The following is a 16,358-nucleotide window of genomic DNA, read 5'->3' on the forward strand; positions in this document are numbered from 1 at the left end:
GGCTCCGGTTTTAAATGGAAGAGACTAAATGCAAGAGGATGAAGAGAGAATTGGAAGGAAGACCATCTCTTCTACTTCTGGGCTAAGTGAACTCCAGAAAGAAGCCTCAAAACAGTGGTTTTAATCTCCTCAGCTGGTTGTGAGTGCTGGGAGAATCAGGTAATTTGGGAGTGGGGTGATACAGAATTCTAATAAAGCTAAACACATGCATTCATCTCTAAGTCTGTTATAGTAAATAAGAATGTCTTGTTCAGCTTCTCTTTGGGTAGGACTGGCTGTTGGGGGATTTCTAGGAGCAGGACTCAACCCCAACCTGACCCAGCACTATCTTTTATAATGAATATTTTGTAATCCCTCCTTTTACTCTCCTGAAATGAAATCTATAGATAAAATAACCTGGAAAATTCATTGTATAGTAACACTATGAAAAAGTTATTAGTGTTTATACATAAAGCAGAGGTTTTTCATTTACATGAATGACTGGTAAGATATTCCGGTGTTGATTGGGACAAAGAGAACTTCTTCGATATGGGGTAGCAGTTCTGTATGCAGCAGGACAACGAGCATCCAGCCTGGAACACTAAATCCCAGGAGGTGCCCCCCATCATTGTAACAACCTAAAATAACCTTATGAATATCCAAAGTGCCGCTAAGGAGGCAGGAGAGAGATTTGCTCCCATAGAGAACCACTGAAGAATGGGAATTGACCAAACAGCCCATAGTGAAGGCTCTTTTGGACTTACTGGGTTAACATTGCCACTTAAGTAAGTCTGAGGCTAGAATGAGACCAAAGTGCTCTAAACCTAACAAAAGACTTTGATTTATTCAAGGTCAAACATTTAGGTGGGGCAATGATGCTCCCAGAATAGTATACTTTGAATCTGAACCCACAGTTTTAAAAAAGATTTTATTTTTAATGTAATCTCTACCCTCAGCATGGGGCTCTAACTCATGACCCTAAGATCAAGAGTCACATGCTCTACTGACTGAGCCAATTGCGTGCCCCTGAACCCACATTTTTAAACCCGCCCCTGCCTGCATCTTTGATTTCAAGGTTAGCTAACCAATACTAAACCCCTCCTATATACTTACATGGTTCCTTCTCATTGCCTCCTGCCTTTCTCACCCCTAGCATCTACTGCAGCAGAATCAGTAATACCATAGTTGCTTGCCTTGCATGGAGTGTTACACTACCTCCATGCCCTACCCCACATCAGGCCCTTAATCTGCAGCCAACGCCAACACCTGCATCCTCGGAGTCCTCCTTCTCCCTGGGCCATGACCAAGGGTGAGCTGTGTGAATGAGCCACAGCTCCAGAGGGGCAGAGGCCATCTCTTAGACAGCCAAGACCCTCCCCTGTGGGTCCTATGACCTTGCTCTACACAATATGGCTTTAAGCTCTTGTTATCCCCTGTTTTCCAGTGTTCTGTGGCTGTGTGGCCTCTACAGCTTTAGGGATCAGTCCCTTCTGGGGATTAGCCCCTTTCAGCTGACTCACCTTGGAGGCCTTTGTGGGCAGATTAGGGAGTTTTGCTTGATCAGCACATCCTGAGCTTTACCAGGGCCTGGATTTCAGCAGGGCCCCAGCAATCTCTCCCTTCAGTGTTTTGTTTTGTTTTGTTTTGTTTTGTTTCTCCTTACTCAGTTAAAACAAATACAATTGTCTAGAAATTCCTCTGCGCTTGTTTGTGAGGCAATAGCTGACCGGCTGGAGAGAGTACGATCATGATGTTAATGATTCACCAAACATAGATCTGTCCAAAGATTCCTTTTGTTATGAATCTCTTTTTCCTGACCTTATGTCAGCAAAAAGTACCCATGAAGCTGGGCTTAATCCACATATACAACTTTTAACATGTTGTTTGGCTTCAAGAAGGACTTAAAATTATTATTGCTAAGATTATCTGTAATTAAATAACTCAGAGGAAAAAAAGACGAATACAATCTAAAGTCTCTTCGAGTTGTACACAAGGGAGATGAGACCTAGAACCACATTGTACATCCTCCCCTACTAAGGGACATTTCTGAGGGACAAATAGTCTGCTCTAGTTGCTCAACCAAGGGAGCAGTCACTTTCAGCCGGGGCTTCAAGGAAGATTTTCCAGGAGAGGAATTAACAAAGACACTGAACAACCCTACACCCAGACCCTACGGCTCTTTTGGTGGTGTGCAAAGTGATAGACACAAGAGTCCTGTTTTGGGTTTCTCTTTGGAGACAACATAGAGAAGAAGCAGGTGAATTGAGGTGGGAAGTGAGATAAGGATAACTGGAGGTCTCTAAAATAGCCCCTCTACTTACCCCAGAGCTAAAGTCAGAGACTCTGAGAAGGAGGGTTAGGAGGGTCTGTTTCTCAGACTGTATCCCACACACTGAATACTCCATCAGGTGAGATAAAAATAAAATGAGCTATGGACATGTTCTTGGGGGAATGGTTGATGTCACCCCTTCTTTCTACATGGTGACTTGTGGGACTGAGAGAAAGGAAGGAGGGAAGGACAGAGATGCACCTCAACTGATGGCTTTGGTCTTGTTTGTCTTGTACAGGTGCTTCGGTGTTTGTGTCCAATGTGGCTCTCTTCAAACAAACAGGCTCCCCAGGTGTAGACAAAAATGCATGAAGGGCTTTAGGTAGACATTTCACACTTGAAATATTCCCACCTTTTCCAGCCTAGGAAAAGGCAGCAACAAATCTACCTTCCTTCCTTTGCACTCCGTTTCCATGACAACTATTCTCTCATGAAGTATTTGGATGGGCACAGATTACCTGCCAGGCTGCTGCCCACTGACCAGCTGCTCCTGACCTCCCTCCTATCTTATCCACCTCACCTACACCCAACAGCCACCTGAGCAGGTCACAACCTCTCAATGGCCCTTGGGGATGTGAAGTGTGCCTGCCTTTCCTGAAAGAGAGCCACAGATGCTACTGGCCCCCACTCCTGTCATCCAAAGATGAGCTTGGGCTCTTGCAGAGAGAGAATACCTCTGCCTCAGTCTCATTCATTCTGAAAACTCCGCTCTTTGGCCTCAGGGTATAAGCCTTCATGTAAGGCAGTTTTTAACATAGGTTCCTAGTGGAACTTCAGGTAACCCAAAACCTTTTTTGAGATCATATGCCAAATTTTGTATCCATGTGTTGCTTTCACATATTCTGACCTTCCCCCACCCCGACCCGCCCACAAAAGGTAAGAGCCATTGCGTCTGAATAACAGTTAGTTTTGTGTCATCTCTGATTCCCCTGAAACCCAGTTATATCTAGAGCATGGGAGTTAATTCTTGAACTCCCTGGGCCTTAGACCATTTCCAAAGAAAGTAAACTTCCCAACCTTTCCTTACTATGTCAGCTATCCATGGACTTCTGAAAACCTTATGTCTTAGCCAAAAACCTACCTGTAGAATGAACACTTTACCAAAGAACATATATGAAGGGCTAAGGATCACATGAAAAGATGCTCAATATCATTAGTCATGGGGAAATGCAAACTAAAAATCTCAATGTGATATCTGTTTACACCCACCGAAATGGCTAAACTTAAAATGACTGACAGTTCCAAAGACTGGAGAAGATTTGAAGCAACTGGAACTCTCATACACTGCTGGCAGCTGGGAGGAGGGGAGAACAAAATGATGAAGCCACTTTAGAAAACAATTTGATAAGTTTCTTATAGAGTTAATCATATACTTACTCTACAACCAATAATTCTACTCCTAAGTCTTTATGCAAGAAAAATGTGACCAAAGACCTGCATGTGATTGTTTACAGCAGTTTTGTTCATAATAGTCCCAAACTGGAAATAACACAAATGTGTATCAAATGTGAATGGATAAACAAATTTGACATATTCATACCGATGATGGTATGCTAGTATGCAAAGAAAAGGAACAGACTACTGACATATGTGACAACATGGGTGACTCTCCAAAATCTGGCTAACTGAAAGAAGCCAGACACAAAAGACTACATACTGTATGATTCCATTTTTATGACATTCGAGAGAAGGTGAAGCTATAATAACAGAAATCAGATCAATGCCTGCCTGGGGCTGGAGATAGGGGGAAGAAATTAACTATAAATAAGCACAGGGGAACTTTTTAAAGAATATTCATTTATTCGAGAGAGAGAGAGAGACAGAAAGAGAGAGAGAGCAGGAGGAGGGACAGAGGAAGAGGGAGGGAGAGAGAGAGAAAGAGAGAGAAGCAGACTCCCTGCTGAACACACCCCACCGCAGGGCTCCATCCCACAACCCTGAGATCATGACCTGAGCTGAAATCAAGAGTCAGATCCTTAACCCACTGAGCCATCCAGACACCCCAAGAGGCACTGGGGATCTTTTTGGAATGATGAACTAGTTCTACATCTTGATTGTGGGGGTGGACACATGATTGAATACATTTGTCAAAATTCATCAAACTGTACATTTAAAATATTTATTATTAACTATGCATCAAAAGAAAGCTGATTTTTTTTTAAAACTAGCCACAGAGCTTCATTTTTCTTTATATATAGGACAGTCCAAACACAGACTCCCTTTACAAGGATAAAGAATCTCAGAGTTGAGGTCAACTTACATTGCTTTTATGACTTACTTTGTATATTGGACTCTGGAGTTTTTCCTAATTTTCTACTCCAACTGGCACTCCTTCAATTGGGAGCTGCTTTTTACATCTTCCCCATCTTAAATGTGGAGCCAGAGGAGGTTACGAACATTGCAGAGTCCAAATTGGGTCTGGTTCTATTTTAGGTCTATTATATCCACTGCAGTGTTTGGAGCAGATTGGAAGGGAGAGAGATCCTAAACAGACTGAAATACAGCAGTAGGGAGGCACCAGGAAGAGACATTTGGGAAGATCTAGTTAGAGACTACATGTGGGAGTATAAAAGAGAACAGCATTCAAAGGAGATTTTGAACAGTTCCCCACTGCCTTCGGAGAGAAGCCCAAACTCCCGCTCATGGGTTCTCAGCCCTTCCATGATCTACTTCTAGTCTACCTTCTTATTGCCTGCTATCTCTTTCCACTGAATCAAAAGCCCCTCAAGAAGTGCCTGGCTGGCTCAGTTGGTAGAGCACGTGACTCTTGATCTTTGGGCTCATAAGTTTAAGCCCCATGTTGGATGCGGAGTTTACTTATTAAAAAAAAAAAAACACTAAAAATAATAATAAATAAAAGGCTCCTCAAGCATAGGCTTGTGCCTTAACATATTGGTACTCCACGAAACTTATGTAACAGTGGGTGTTCAAAGGGTACTAGTTGATTGTTCATTCACCTACTGGTGGGCATGTGTATTGTTTCTGTTTGGGGCTATTATCAACAGGGCTGCTATGAATATTCTTGCCCAAGTCTTTGTGTGGACATAGGCTTTCATTTCTCTTAGGTAAGCTCTGGGAATAGAACTGCTGGATCTTATGGTAGGTTTATTACCTCCCTACAATGGGATACGACTCAGCAATGAAGAGATAGGAACTATTGGTACACTCAACAACATGAATGAATCTCAGCATATTTATATTGAGTGAAGAAAGCTGGACACTCCTCCCCCCCGCCCAAAGACAGCATATCCCGTATGATTCCATTTATATAAAACGCTAGAAAAAGCAAACTAGGGGCACCTGGGTGGTTCAGTTGTTTGGGTATCCAACTCCTGGTTTCAGCTCAGGTCATGATCTCAGGGTAGTGGGGTGAAGCCGGGCCTCGAACTCTGCGCTCAGCTCGCGCAGTTGCACTGAGGGTTTTTCTCTCTCCCTTTCCCTCTGCCCATCCCCCACCCCCACGCTCTCTTTCTCTCTCTAAAAAAATAAGTAGATAAATAAAATATTTGGGGGTTAAAAAAAAGCAAACGAATCTATGGTGACAGAAGGCAGACAGGCTGTGGAGGGGGCAAGGGACAGAGAGACACGAGAGGTGAGCATTATAAAAGTGACCCGAGGAAACTTTGGGGGGTGGGGTGGGGGTGGGGATGATGGATGTGTTCATTATTTTGATATGGCCTCACAGCTGTATACATATGTGAAAACCTCAAATTGTACATTCTAAATGCGCAGTTTGTGGTTTGCCAATTACACTCACTATAGCTGCCGGGGGGGGGGGGGCGGCGGGGACAGTAGACAGACCCCAGTCAATGCGTATTTGAACACATGTAGAGAAGTGTTCCATGCTGGTTTCAGGAATGCAAACCAATATGCGCAATACGTGTTGGTGGAATCGATGTGCAGAAGAAAATAAGTGAATATTAGACGTTCAACGATCTTACAATGAATGAAGGAAAGCATTGGACAAAATGTATGTCACCCTCAGGTGCCAAGAGCAACCCGAGACTCTGGGAATACGCCGGAATGACAAGGATCCCTGCGCTCGTAGGCCTTGAATTCGAGCACAGCAGACAATGGAAAGGAAAAGTAAAATGCGTATAGTGGGCCCACCCGCCAGGGGCTAAGGGAGAAGGTATCCAGGGAGGACACTGACGTTCGTTCTTGAAGGAGGCGCTCTCCTTGAAAAGGTGACGCTTGCAAACTACCCTAAGGGCGATGCGAGGTGCACGCAGGTGGCTGTCCGGGAGCGTGAGAAGTTACAGCCCCACCATTGACGGAAAGAATGAGCGAGAGCTGAGCGCGCGAGCCGCCTGGCACGAGAGCCCGGGGGCTGGAGGCGCGCAGGAGCGCGGCGGCCGAGGTCCCGCGGGGGCCCCGGGCCGCCCCCGGCCGCCCGCCCGGCCGCCCGCCCGCCGGTACCCGCGTTGGCCACGAGGAGGCGCGCCGGAGCCCGCCGCGCAGTCGTCTTCCGCCGGCGGCCCGTGCGTGGGCACGCGCAGAAACCGCTAGGCGGCGTCGGTTTCCCTTCCCACGCGCGGACGCCGGGGTGGGCCGACGCGGCTGGGGAGCCCGCGCGTGCGCAGAGCCGAGGCCGAGGCCGGGCTGCCCTCGGGGCGGGGCGGAGCGGAGCGGGGCGGGGCGGAGCGGGGCGGGGCGGGGGCTTGAGGTGATTCCCGAGCCGCGGCGGCGGCGGCTCCGGCCGAGCGGGGAAACCGAAAGTGGGCGGCGGCCGCGGTGGGGGCCCTGGCGGAGACGGCGGAGGGAGCCGGGCCCGGAGGCGCGGGGACGGGCCGTGGGCGCCCGGGACGAGGTGAGCGCGGGGTTGGCCGCTGCGGGCGCGACAGGTGCCGGGCGAGGCTGCGGGGGGGCGCGGCGCACCTGGGTCCCTAGCGGGACGGTGGCCCGGGCGGGACTCGGCCGGGCCCGGCGCCTCTTCGCTGCAGCGGCGGGGGATGCCCCGGGGAGTTGCAGTTCCAGAGCGTCGCGTTTGAAATCTGTGATGGGTCCCCTCCCCGAGAGCCTGACGGACCCGCCCGCCCGCCGCTGCCGGGACCCTCGCTCGGTGCAGCCGCAGCCGCAGGCGGGGAGCTGCAGCAGTGGGTGGGGGTGCGGGCGAGGGCGGAGGCGCTGACCGGGAAGTGGTTCCGCAGCCGCCGCCGGGAGCAGCGCCCCGCGAGCTCCCAGCCCCTCGCAGGCTCGGCCTGTCCGCGCACCGGCCGGTGCAGGCCGCTCAGGTACTGCAGGGCACGCATCCTGTCCGTTGCTCCCCGGCCGCGAGCCCCAGGCGGGGACACAGCCAGGAAGCAAACCTGACTCTGGGGACGAGCTGCCTCTTAACTTTGACCGAGATCCCGCAGGGTCAGGTGCTCAGCCTCGAGTTAATGACAGGGGGGCTCGAGCCCCGCGCAACTTTTCTGGCTCCGTTCCGCCTGCGGAGCATAACACGTTTGCCAGCTGGAACCAAAGGGGACCACCGGTCCCAGATAGTTTGACAGAGCAATAGCCTGCCTTAGAAAAAGCCCTGGCCCAAAAAGGAGCGCTTTAACCTGCTATAACCGCCCTACAGCACCAAACAAAACTGCCTATCTGGGTCAACCCCCCACCCCCACCCCCATCGTGCAGGTGGAAATATGGCAGTAAACCGTTCCGCCCGGCCACGCGTGTGCAACAACTTAAGGACAGAAGCGAAAAACTTAGACCCAAATTTCTAACTCCTCCTCGGCTGCCTCGACGTGTAGGTGCTGCATACTTGCAAAAACAGTGTGGGCCTTGCAGACCCGAGTTGGAAATCTGGGCTTAACTAATTGTGGATGGTGAATAAATTACTTTCTTTGAGCCTGGTTTTCTGTGTCTCCAATGGAAATGTTGAACATAATTCCACACAGCTTTTGTGAGGTCACCCGATGCAAATCCTTTGGTTTGCAATAGTGGTCGAGAAATGTTGACTCTTTTCCTTCCACCAAACTTTCCACGTCTTACATAATTGGATTTCAGTTGCTTGGAGTTCTCTGATATAACAATTAATCGGCATGTGGTGGGGAATTTTCTATTCCCACTTAATTGACATTTCAGAATGTCAGTTAGGTGCAAAGTACTGTGCTGGGTGCAGGGAATTGCCCGGAGGCTAGCTGGATTAGAATCCACATGTCCAGTGCCCCAGCCCAGGGCTCTTTGGTGGCACACAGATTTCTTCTCTGCTAGTTAAACGCTGTGAGAACTTCGAGGCAGCAGTTGGCAGTGCCTTCGGATTTCAGTCCCTGTAGACTGGAGATGGAACATAATCCCTGCTAATGCCCTTTTAAGTGTATTGGTTGAACGTGACTGAATGAACTAGTGTGTTTTATACCAAGCGATTTAAACTTCTTGAGGGACTTCTCTTTAAATTTTCTGTGAAATATAATCTAGTTGGAGACAATATGAATGTAAAGGAAAATGCTTTATAATCCAACTCTAAGTGCCTGTTCTTGTTTGATCAAGTGCTATTTTCAAGAACTGAGATTCAACAGAGTGATTTGCATCTGGGCACTTTTCAGGATCAGCCAATGAATACAGTAAGGACCCAAGTTCTTTGGTACTTGAGTGAAATATAATTTCATATTTATGTGAATCGGTTTTTCTTTCTCTATGCAAAACTTATCTTCTCTGCCCTCTACTCCTGTCTCTGTGCTTTTGAAAGCTTCATTTTTATTATTGCCCCAACGGGCCAATTTTTTTTTTAAATTTTGTCATTCAAAATGTTTAAAAGTAATTGATTTTGTCATTTTTAGCTGAGATGTGTATATATGCCAATTACAGCTGTTGGTCAGCACAGGATACCTAGTGACTCCAAAGCAAACTCAATATTATAGCTGTGCAGCTTTGTCAGAAGGAAGCAAACTTATGGTTTCCATTAGTTCTTTGGATCCCACTTCAGAACTTGAAGGACTCCAAGGAAAGGTGAGAATTGAGGATCTTGTCCATCTTCCATATGAAAAAAAGAGCCCTGAAATGCCTCTCACTCAGGGTCACAGCTAATTAGTAGCAGAACTAGGATTAAGACCCCAAATCCTAACTAAGCCACTTTATTATCTCAAGAGGTTTTTTTCCTCTAAGATGTAGATTTATGGAAAGCCCTTACTTATTGTTCATAATATGTAGTTAGTAATGCATATATAGTTTAGAACTTGAAATTACAATGATTAATAATAATAATAATAATAATAATAATAATAATAATAAATGCCCCCTAAATATACCCTATGGAAATATATCCACTACCTGAGAGCATTATTTAGTATCTTTCCTTTTAAAGAGTTGGTAAAGGAGTAATTGAGGTGGTAACAAGTAGACTGTACTGCAATGGAAAAGAAAAAAGAACATGTTAAACTGTTGCAATTATGAGAAATCTCCCTGAAGTTTGGGTCTTAGACCAAAACTTTCCCTCTCTTAGGCTTAGTTTATTGGTTTGTAAAATGAGGCGTTTGGGATAAACTCGATGACATCTAAAATCTTTTATACACAGACATTCTGAACTTTTAGGGCCTGGCTTATTGCTAAAATAGTGTCTTCGAGTAAAAGGGCGGCCAGTTACCACAAGTATTTACCTGAAGGAGCTACTAAGAATTGTGGAGCTGAGTAAAGAAGGTAAGAGAGATTACTTGGTGATTTCAATTTACCCTAATAATTCTTCCAATTTATTCTGAGGTTTACTGCCACTCTGCCATTCAAATTTATGACATGGTGGAAGATGAGACAAACAGTATAGTTGGAAATAGTTGAGAAAAGAGAAACTTAGAGAAGAGAAAGCATGGGTGAGAGCCAGACCAGCTGGGCTGAAGGCTAGTGAGGCATTTTAGGCTCCGGGAAGCACGTGGACTTGCAAACGACTGAGTCAGGGAGGCTCAGTCTGTGGTAAAGACTGTATCTAGAGGACACCGAAGCCACATTCTTCAGAACAAGACTTTCTCAGGATGATTATCAGGTGTATTGAAGAGAAAAGCTGTGAATTTCCAAAATACAGTTTTGAGTGTGAGAATTATTATTTTAGGATATTTACATATCACTTTCTTAAAGGCTGTCATTACTTTCCCCTATTCCTAGCCCCACTTGTATATTATTAGCACTTTGTGGAGTACTATGATTTATTGTGTAGGAAAAAGAAAAAGGACAGAGTGAAAGGATAAAAGGAGATGTCAGTTGCCACCACTAAATATTTGCAATAGTCAGAGATTCTTTTGGATTTGAGTGCCATACCCTTAAATCAGAACATGGCAGATCCCTGTTTCATGCCACTTTACGGGTTGATCAGTAAGTCAGTGTTCCCTAAGTCCAATTTACTTGCAGAAGCCATTTCTAGACATTTGGAGCAGCTATCTTAAAGGAAGCCCTAAAGTAGGGAACCAGAAGACCTGGGCTCTTTTTGTGGTTCTGGCCATAAAAATATGTGAGACCTGGAATAATCATCCTGGGCCTGCTTCCTCATTATTAAACTGAAGGGTTTGGAGGAGGTGGTATGAAGAGGCCCACCAGTATTCCATGCTTCTCTCACCTCCCTACTCTGACGCTGGGCTCACCATCCTATGCTGCTTTCCTAAGCTGGGCAGTGTGTGGGAACATTGTGGGGATTGTGGTCTAGCAGGAAATCTCTGCTCCCTAAGCCTTTGCCAAAGCAGTAAGTGACTTTTTGTCTACTAATTAAGTGAGTAATCTTGGAGGAGATCCAGTAGCTTTACTTACCAAGCTTTCCAGTTCACAAGTATGTTAAAGAGGCAAATAAGTAAATCTGTGAAAATTCTGATATTTCAAATTTAATGCTGTCCTAAAGATTTCTCCTATATACCAATGCTTTTATCATTGTGCCATTTGCCATTTAAGGCATATATTCTTAGGTAGTTTCTCATCCACATCATGCTTCCAGGAAATGCAAGTAACTACTGAATGTCAAGTACCCTAGTAAGCTCATATAACTCTACTGTTGATGTTTGTCATTCAGAAGAGAGGCAAGGAAAGGAGGAGGAAAAAGAGTGAGAGGAAGGAAGGGAAAGTCAAGTGCAATTTGTTGTGACCTATGGTGACCATTTTCTTCCTCTCTAAGGTCTTTGCTAGCTGACCCTGTATTATCTAAGGATGGTTTTGGTTTTGACTTGGTTTTCCAAGTCAAAAGTACTCTGATTAAATAATTCTGCATTCCCACCTCAACATTACTCTGCTAATGTTTAGGATTCTGGGGAAGCAGACCCTGTATTATCTAAGGAAACCATTAAGAATTTTAACCTGAGGGATCCCTGGGTGGCGCAGCGGTTTAGCGCCTGCCTTTGGCCCAGGGCGCGATCCTGGAGACCCGGGATCGAATCCCACGTCGGGCTCCCGGTGCATGGAGCCTGCTTCTCCCTCTGCCTGTGTCTCTGCCTCTCTCTCTCTCTGTGTGACTATCATAAAAAAAAAAAAAAAAAAAAAAAAAGAATTTTAACCTGAAACGCTGTGGTCTAAAACAAAGATAGCCAGCCTTATTTCTCTCAAACAGCCGAACTTGTGGTCACCACGACTTGCATAACTTTCTCAAAATAAAAATAATTTGAGTTTTCTTAAACTCAGAATTCTATTTCTCACAACACTTTCAGAGAGAAGAAATAAAGGGTAAAGAGAGTCAAAAGGGCAACGTAAAAAATTTGAGGAGCCACTTTAGAGAAACTTCAAACTTAATTTTGGTGGAGAGGATGCTTGAATGTTTGCCATTGAGACAGAGTTGAAATTCCCATAAATTTCCTTTTGTACTTCTAATGGATGACATCCAAAATAATAAACTTAATTTCATAGTTAGAGGAAAGTATTGTATGCTTTTTACAAAAGTTATTGAGGGTAATTGCCATTCAGAAAAATCTCAAAAAATGCCATGACAATCAAGGAATTAAACATTTAGAACATTTTAAGCCAATATAGCTTAGAAAATAGTGATTTCTTTAAAGCTTTAGTCATAACTTTCTTTTTGTTCATTGCCTAAAGTAGTAATGCTAACGTAGGGATCCCAAATCCAACTGGAAGAAATTGACGAGCATGAGAAGATGAACCTACATCTGAGCAAGATGTATAGTCACATTTTTCCCTTCCAGGCTTTACTGTGCATAACTGCCTCTTCACTAGCTTTGATATCTTCAGTCTCAGAGTGTAAGGGACTACCTTTCCCTCCAAAAAGGTGTTTGCAAATAAAGAATTACATCATTCCATGAAAATAGCATACGTTTAAAAAAAAAAAAAAAGCCAGGTGTGGGGTAAAGAAAGGAGGGAAGGGATATTTAATTTGGATTGCAGCCATGTGGTCAAGTCTTGCTCCCCAGTCCTCTCTAGTATAAGGGTGTTTTTTGTTTGTTTGTTTGTTTTAATGTTTTAAAAACCTTTGTGAAACTTTGCATACTAGTAGTTATGCCTCTAGTGTCCATTGGTTGATATAAACATATATCTACTAAAAGCTGTTGTGAATTCAGTATTAATTTGTTTGTAAATCCCAACAGTATATGCCCACTGTTGGAAAAACAGGAATACAAGTATGTGTGAGATACTTACCAATATTAGGCAGCGTCTACAGCTCATCGGGATGTGTTAACTTCTTACAGTAACACTGTGTCCCTAACGTGGGCCTATTTGTTGAGAACACTGGCTCAGAGTGGAGGGCCTTGAAATAATCTACCTGATGGTTCTCAACCACAGCTTGGTGACATAACTGGCTGTCTAAGTTAGTTAAAAATAATCATTAAAATTTTTAAGTTGTTTTTTTAATAAAGTAAAGATGATTCCTTTCATAGCTCACATGCATTATGTTATATTTTAGTAAGTAGAAAAGGAGTATTAGGTAGATGGAGTATTTCTCATTTATTCATTGAATATTTATTGAGCTCTTGTGGGCTAGGCACTAGGGATTCAGTAATACACAAAGCCTCACAAATTCTGGCTTTCATGGAGCTCATAATCAAGTTGGGAAAACAGATGGTACAATTAAATAAGGAATACTGGGTGGTGATAAATGCAAAAGAGTAAGGTAGGGTAGGGAAGTAAGTAAGTAAGGTAGTAACTAAGTAACTAAGTAATTAAGTAACTAAGTAACTAAGTAAATAAGGTAGGGAAGGGGTGTAGGGAATACTGGACAGCCAGCATAACAGTTCTAATTTTGGATAGGGTGGCCAGGGAAGGCCTTGCTGAGGAGGTGACCTTTGAGCAAACACCTGAAGGAGCTGAGGCAGTGAGCTGTGTGGCCTCTATATGGAGAATAGATTTTTGGAGGTGAACTGGAAGCTGAGACCAGCTAGGAGGCAATTGCCCCAATCCAGGCAAGAGATGTTGGTGTGGACTAGAGTGCTCACCACAGAGGTAGTCAGAATTGGGGGAATTGTGAATGTCAGCCTGTCTTCATGTATCATGAGGTGATGGTGGTAAGGAGTTGAGAACCATGAATACAGAATTGCTTCATTTTACAGAGGAGATCAGGGCCCCAGGGGAAAGGATTTGTCCTAGGAAAATAAGTGCTCTTTGCATAGTGATATAGAACTTGGAGACACCAGTAAGAGGAGGCATGGGCACAGCCTTCTGCAATCCTGTCTCTCCCCACAGTCAAATCAAAATCAGTATATCAACTACTACTTATCAGCACACCCCCAAATTGTTTGTTTGGGTGACCCTTACTGGCAGCTCTTTCAGAGTATAATGTAGGAAGATAGAGGGGACATTTCAGAGAAAGTGGTCTGAAGTAGTTCTCCCAAGGGTGGAAGAAGTAGAAGGCTTTCATATAGGGCAGCCTGCAGAACCAGTCTCTGATTAGCTTCTAAGATTCTAAGATGGGATTAGACTTGTCTTTTCAAACCAGCGTCATATTGGGGTTCTATTAGTTTTTAGTCATAGGATGTGCATTGGTGAGTAGAATGCATTTAGGAGAATTTTTTTTTTTTTTTTTTTTTTTTTTTTTTTTTTTACTCCCACAAGTTAGTGATTGCTGCCCACCCACTAATGTAGCTGGGGAAAAGTAGACCACAGTAAGGAGGTTGTAATGGAACAGATACTCTTTCCAGAAGGAAGGGAAGGAAGAGGAAGTAGAAACTCCTTCTCAAAGTGAGGGACAAGTCTTTCCTACTGAAACTCTCAGCAGGAGTTCATAGTGGTTCTGACTGGGGAGGAACTAGATGTACTAAACAGTCTAGTCTAAACAGATCCAGGTACACTGCTCACACCCAGATGGGTGTGTTCCTATATGTGTGCTGACCACTTGGCATTATATCTACACATCATGTGTGCATAACTCCTAGTCAGGGCCCATCTACTGATATACAGAGATGCAAAGTCCAGCTTTACTCAGAAAAGCTCTAGATGAACAGGTGGGAGGGACAGAGTTTTGAAGGAAAGAAGGTAGGAAAGGTGGAAGTAAAAAAAGTTGGGGAGGCTTGGCTCTGGGAAGTTAGTAGGTTATCCTTTAGTTTTTCCTCTTGCAAATTAGAACTTGGCCAGCCTCCATTTCTCCTACCTGGAGAAAAAAAATAGTGCAGCGTAGGTTCAGTGATCTTTGACCACTGAGTCAGGAACCATTACAAATCAAAGTGTGTTTCTTATGATCAGGAGTTAACTACTTAAGAGCCAGAATTTACACTTTAGATTTAACTTCTAGCAACCTTGAAATATATATCCCCAAACCGTCCTCTCTTAGCTGCTCCCCAACACACTCAAAGTGTAGTTGGACACCAGGGGGACGGAGGTTCTGAGACTCTACAGCTGTCATTTTTTGCTGCCATGAATTTTCTGTTTACTCTTTAAAGTGCCTTTCTATCTCACTGACTTGGAATTTATACCATCCCTGTGAATAGCTTCCACACATCTTATCATATCTTGGTTATTTAACTTCCCTGAGCTTTGGTTTTCTTATCTATAGAATGAGAATACTTTCCTCTCAGAATTATTGTGTATATTAAATTTTTAGAAAATCTGAATCTCAGAATTTGGATTCTCACAAGAGAAAGAGAAACATATGTCTACCTGAAGATTTATACTTTTCAAAACAGCCTTATTTGTAATACCCCCAAACTGGAAGCAGCCAAAATGCCTAGCAACATTCAGGTGGGTAAATGAATTGGTGGCATGTCCGCACAATGACATACTACTTATCATAGTATAAGATCAATGGGGAGGGATCCCTGGGTGGCGCAGCGGTTTGGCGCCTGCCTTTGGCCCAGGGCGCGATCCTGGAGACCCGGGATCGAATCCCACATCAGGCTCCCCGTGCATGGAGCCTGCTTCTCCCTCTGCCTGTGTCTCTGCCTCTCTCTCTCTCTCTCTCTCTGACTATCATAAATAAATAAATAAATAAAAATTTTAAAAAAAAAGATCAATGGGGACACATGGATGAAACTCAAGAACACTAGGCAAAAAGTGGTCTATGTCAGAAAGCAGATCAGTGGTTGCCAGGAGCCAGGACAGCATGTATAAGAGGATGAGAGTTGACTGTAAAGTGGCACAACTTGAAAGAACTCCTTATTCTCAGACCTAATGATGTATACTTTACATATAATAAAAGTCACCTTTTTTTGTTTACAGTTCTATGAATTTTGACAAACATATAATTTGCCAATCAAGATAGACCGTATTTCCATCACTCCCAGAATTACCCTGTGCCTTCTTTGTAGTCAGTCTCTTCCCCTATACTCCCGTCCCTTGTCAACCACTGACCTAACTTCTATGCCTATAGTTTTGCCTTTTCTAGAATCATACAGCATAGAGTCTTTTGTATCTGGCTTCTTCCACTTAGCATAGTGTGAGAGTCGTTCATACAGTTTTATGAATCAATAGTTTGTTCCTTTTAATTGCTGAGTAGTACTTCACTGCAGGGATGTGCCACATTTGTTTAGACATTTGAAATTCTTTCTAATTTGGGGATACTTATGGATAAAGCCATAAACATTTAAGTATAAGTTTTTGTATGGACATATGTCATTTCTCTTGGGTAATTACCTATATGTAAGTTTTTTGGATTGTATGATAAGTCTATGTTTTTTTACTTCATAGGAAACTGCCAAGCTATTTTTCAAAATACTGTTTT

General features: G+C 44.1%; 1 protein-coding gene across 6 annotated transcripts in view; it reads left to right on the plus strand.

Moving 5' to 3' along the window:
• Positions 1-6,963: 6,963 nt before the first annotated feature.
• Positions 6,964-16,358, plus strand: part of TDRD7 (tudor domain containing 7) — a 72,760-nt gene continuing 63,365 nt past the window's right edge. The window contains exons 1-4 of one of the 6 annotated variants that reach the window (XM_025432259.3): positions 6,964-7,118; positions 9,076-9,244; positions 9,810-9,931; positions 15,243-15,379. In XM_025432259.3, the coding sequence (XP_025288044.1) occupies positions 15,362-15,379 (18 nt within the window). In that variant the 5' untranslated portion in view covers positions 6,964-7,118; positions 9,076-9,244; positions 9,810-9,931; positions 15,243-15,361. Of the gene's footprint in view, positions 7,119-8,842; positions 8,860-9,075; positions 9,245-9,809; positions 9,932-15,242; positions 15,380-16,358 lie in introns of those variants that run through there. The other 5 variants (XM_025432258.3, XM_049116294.1, XM_025432260.3 and 2 more) reach the window with 5 other exon arrangements.

This window comes from Canis lupus, chromosome 11 (assembly GCF_003254725.2).
Source record: "Canis lupus dingo isolate Sandy chromosome 11, ASM325472v2, whole genome shotgun sequence".
Taxonomy (NCBI): Eukaryota; Metazoa; Chordata; class Mammalia; order Carnivora; family Canidae; genus Canis; species Canis lupus.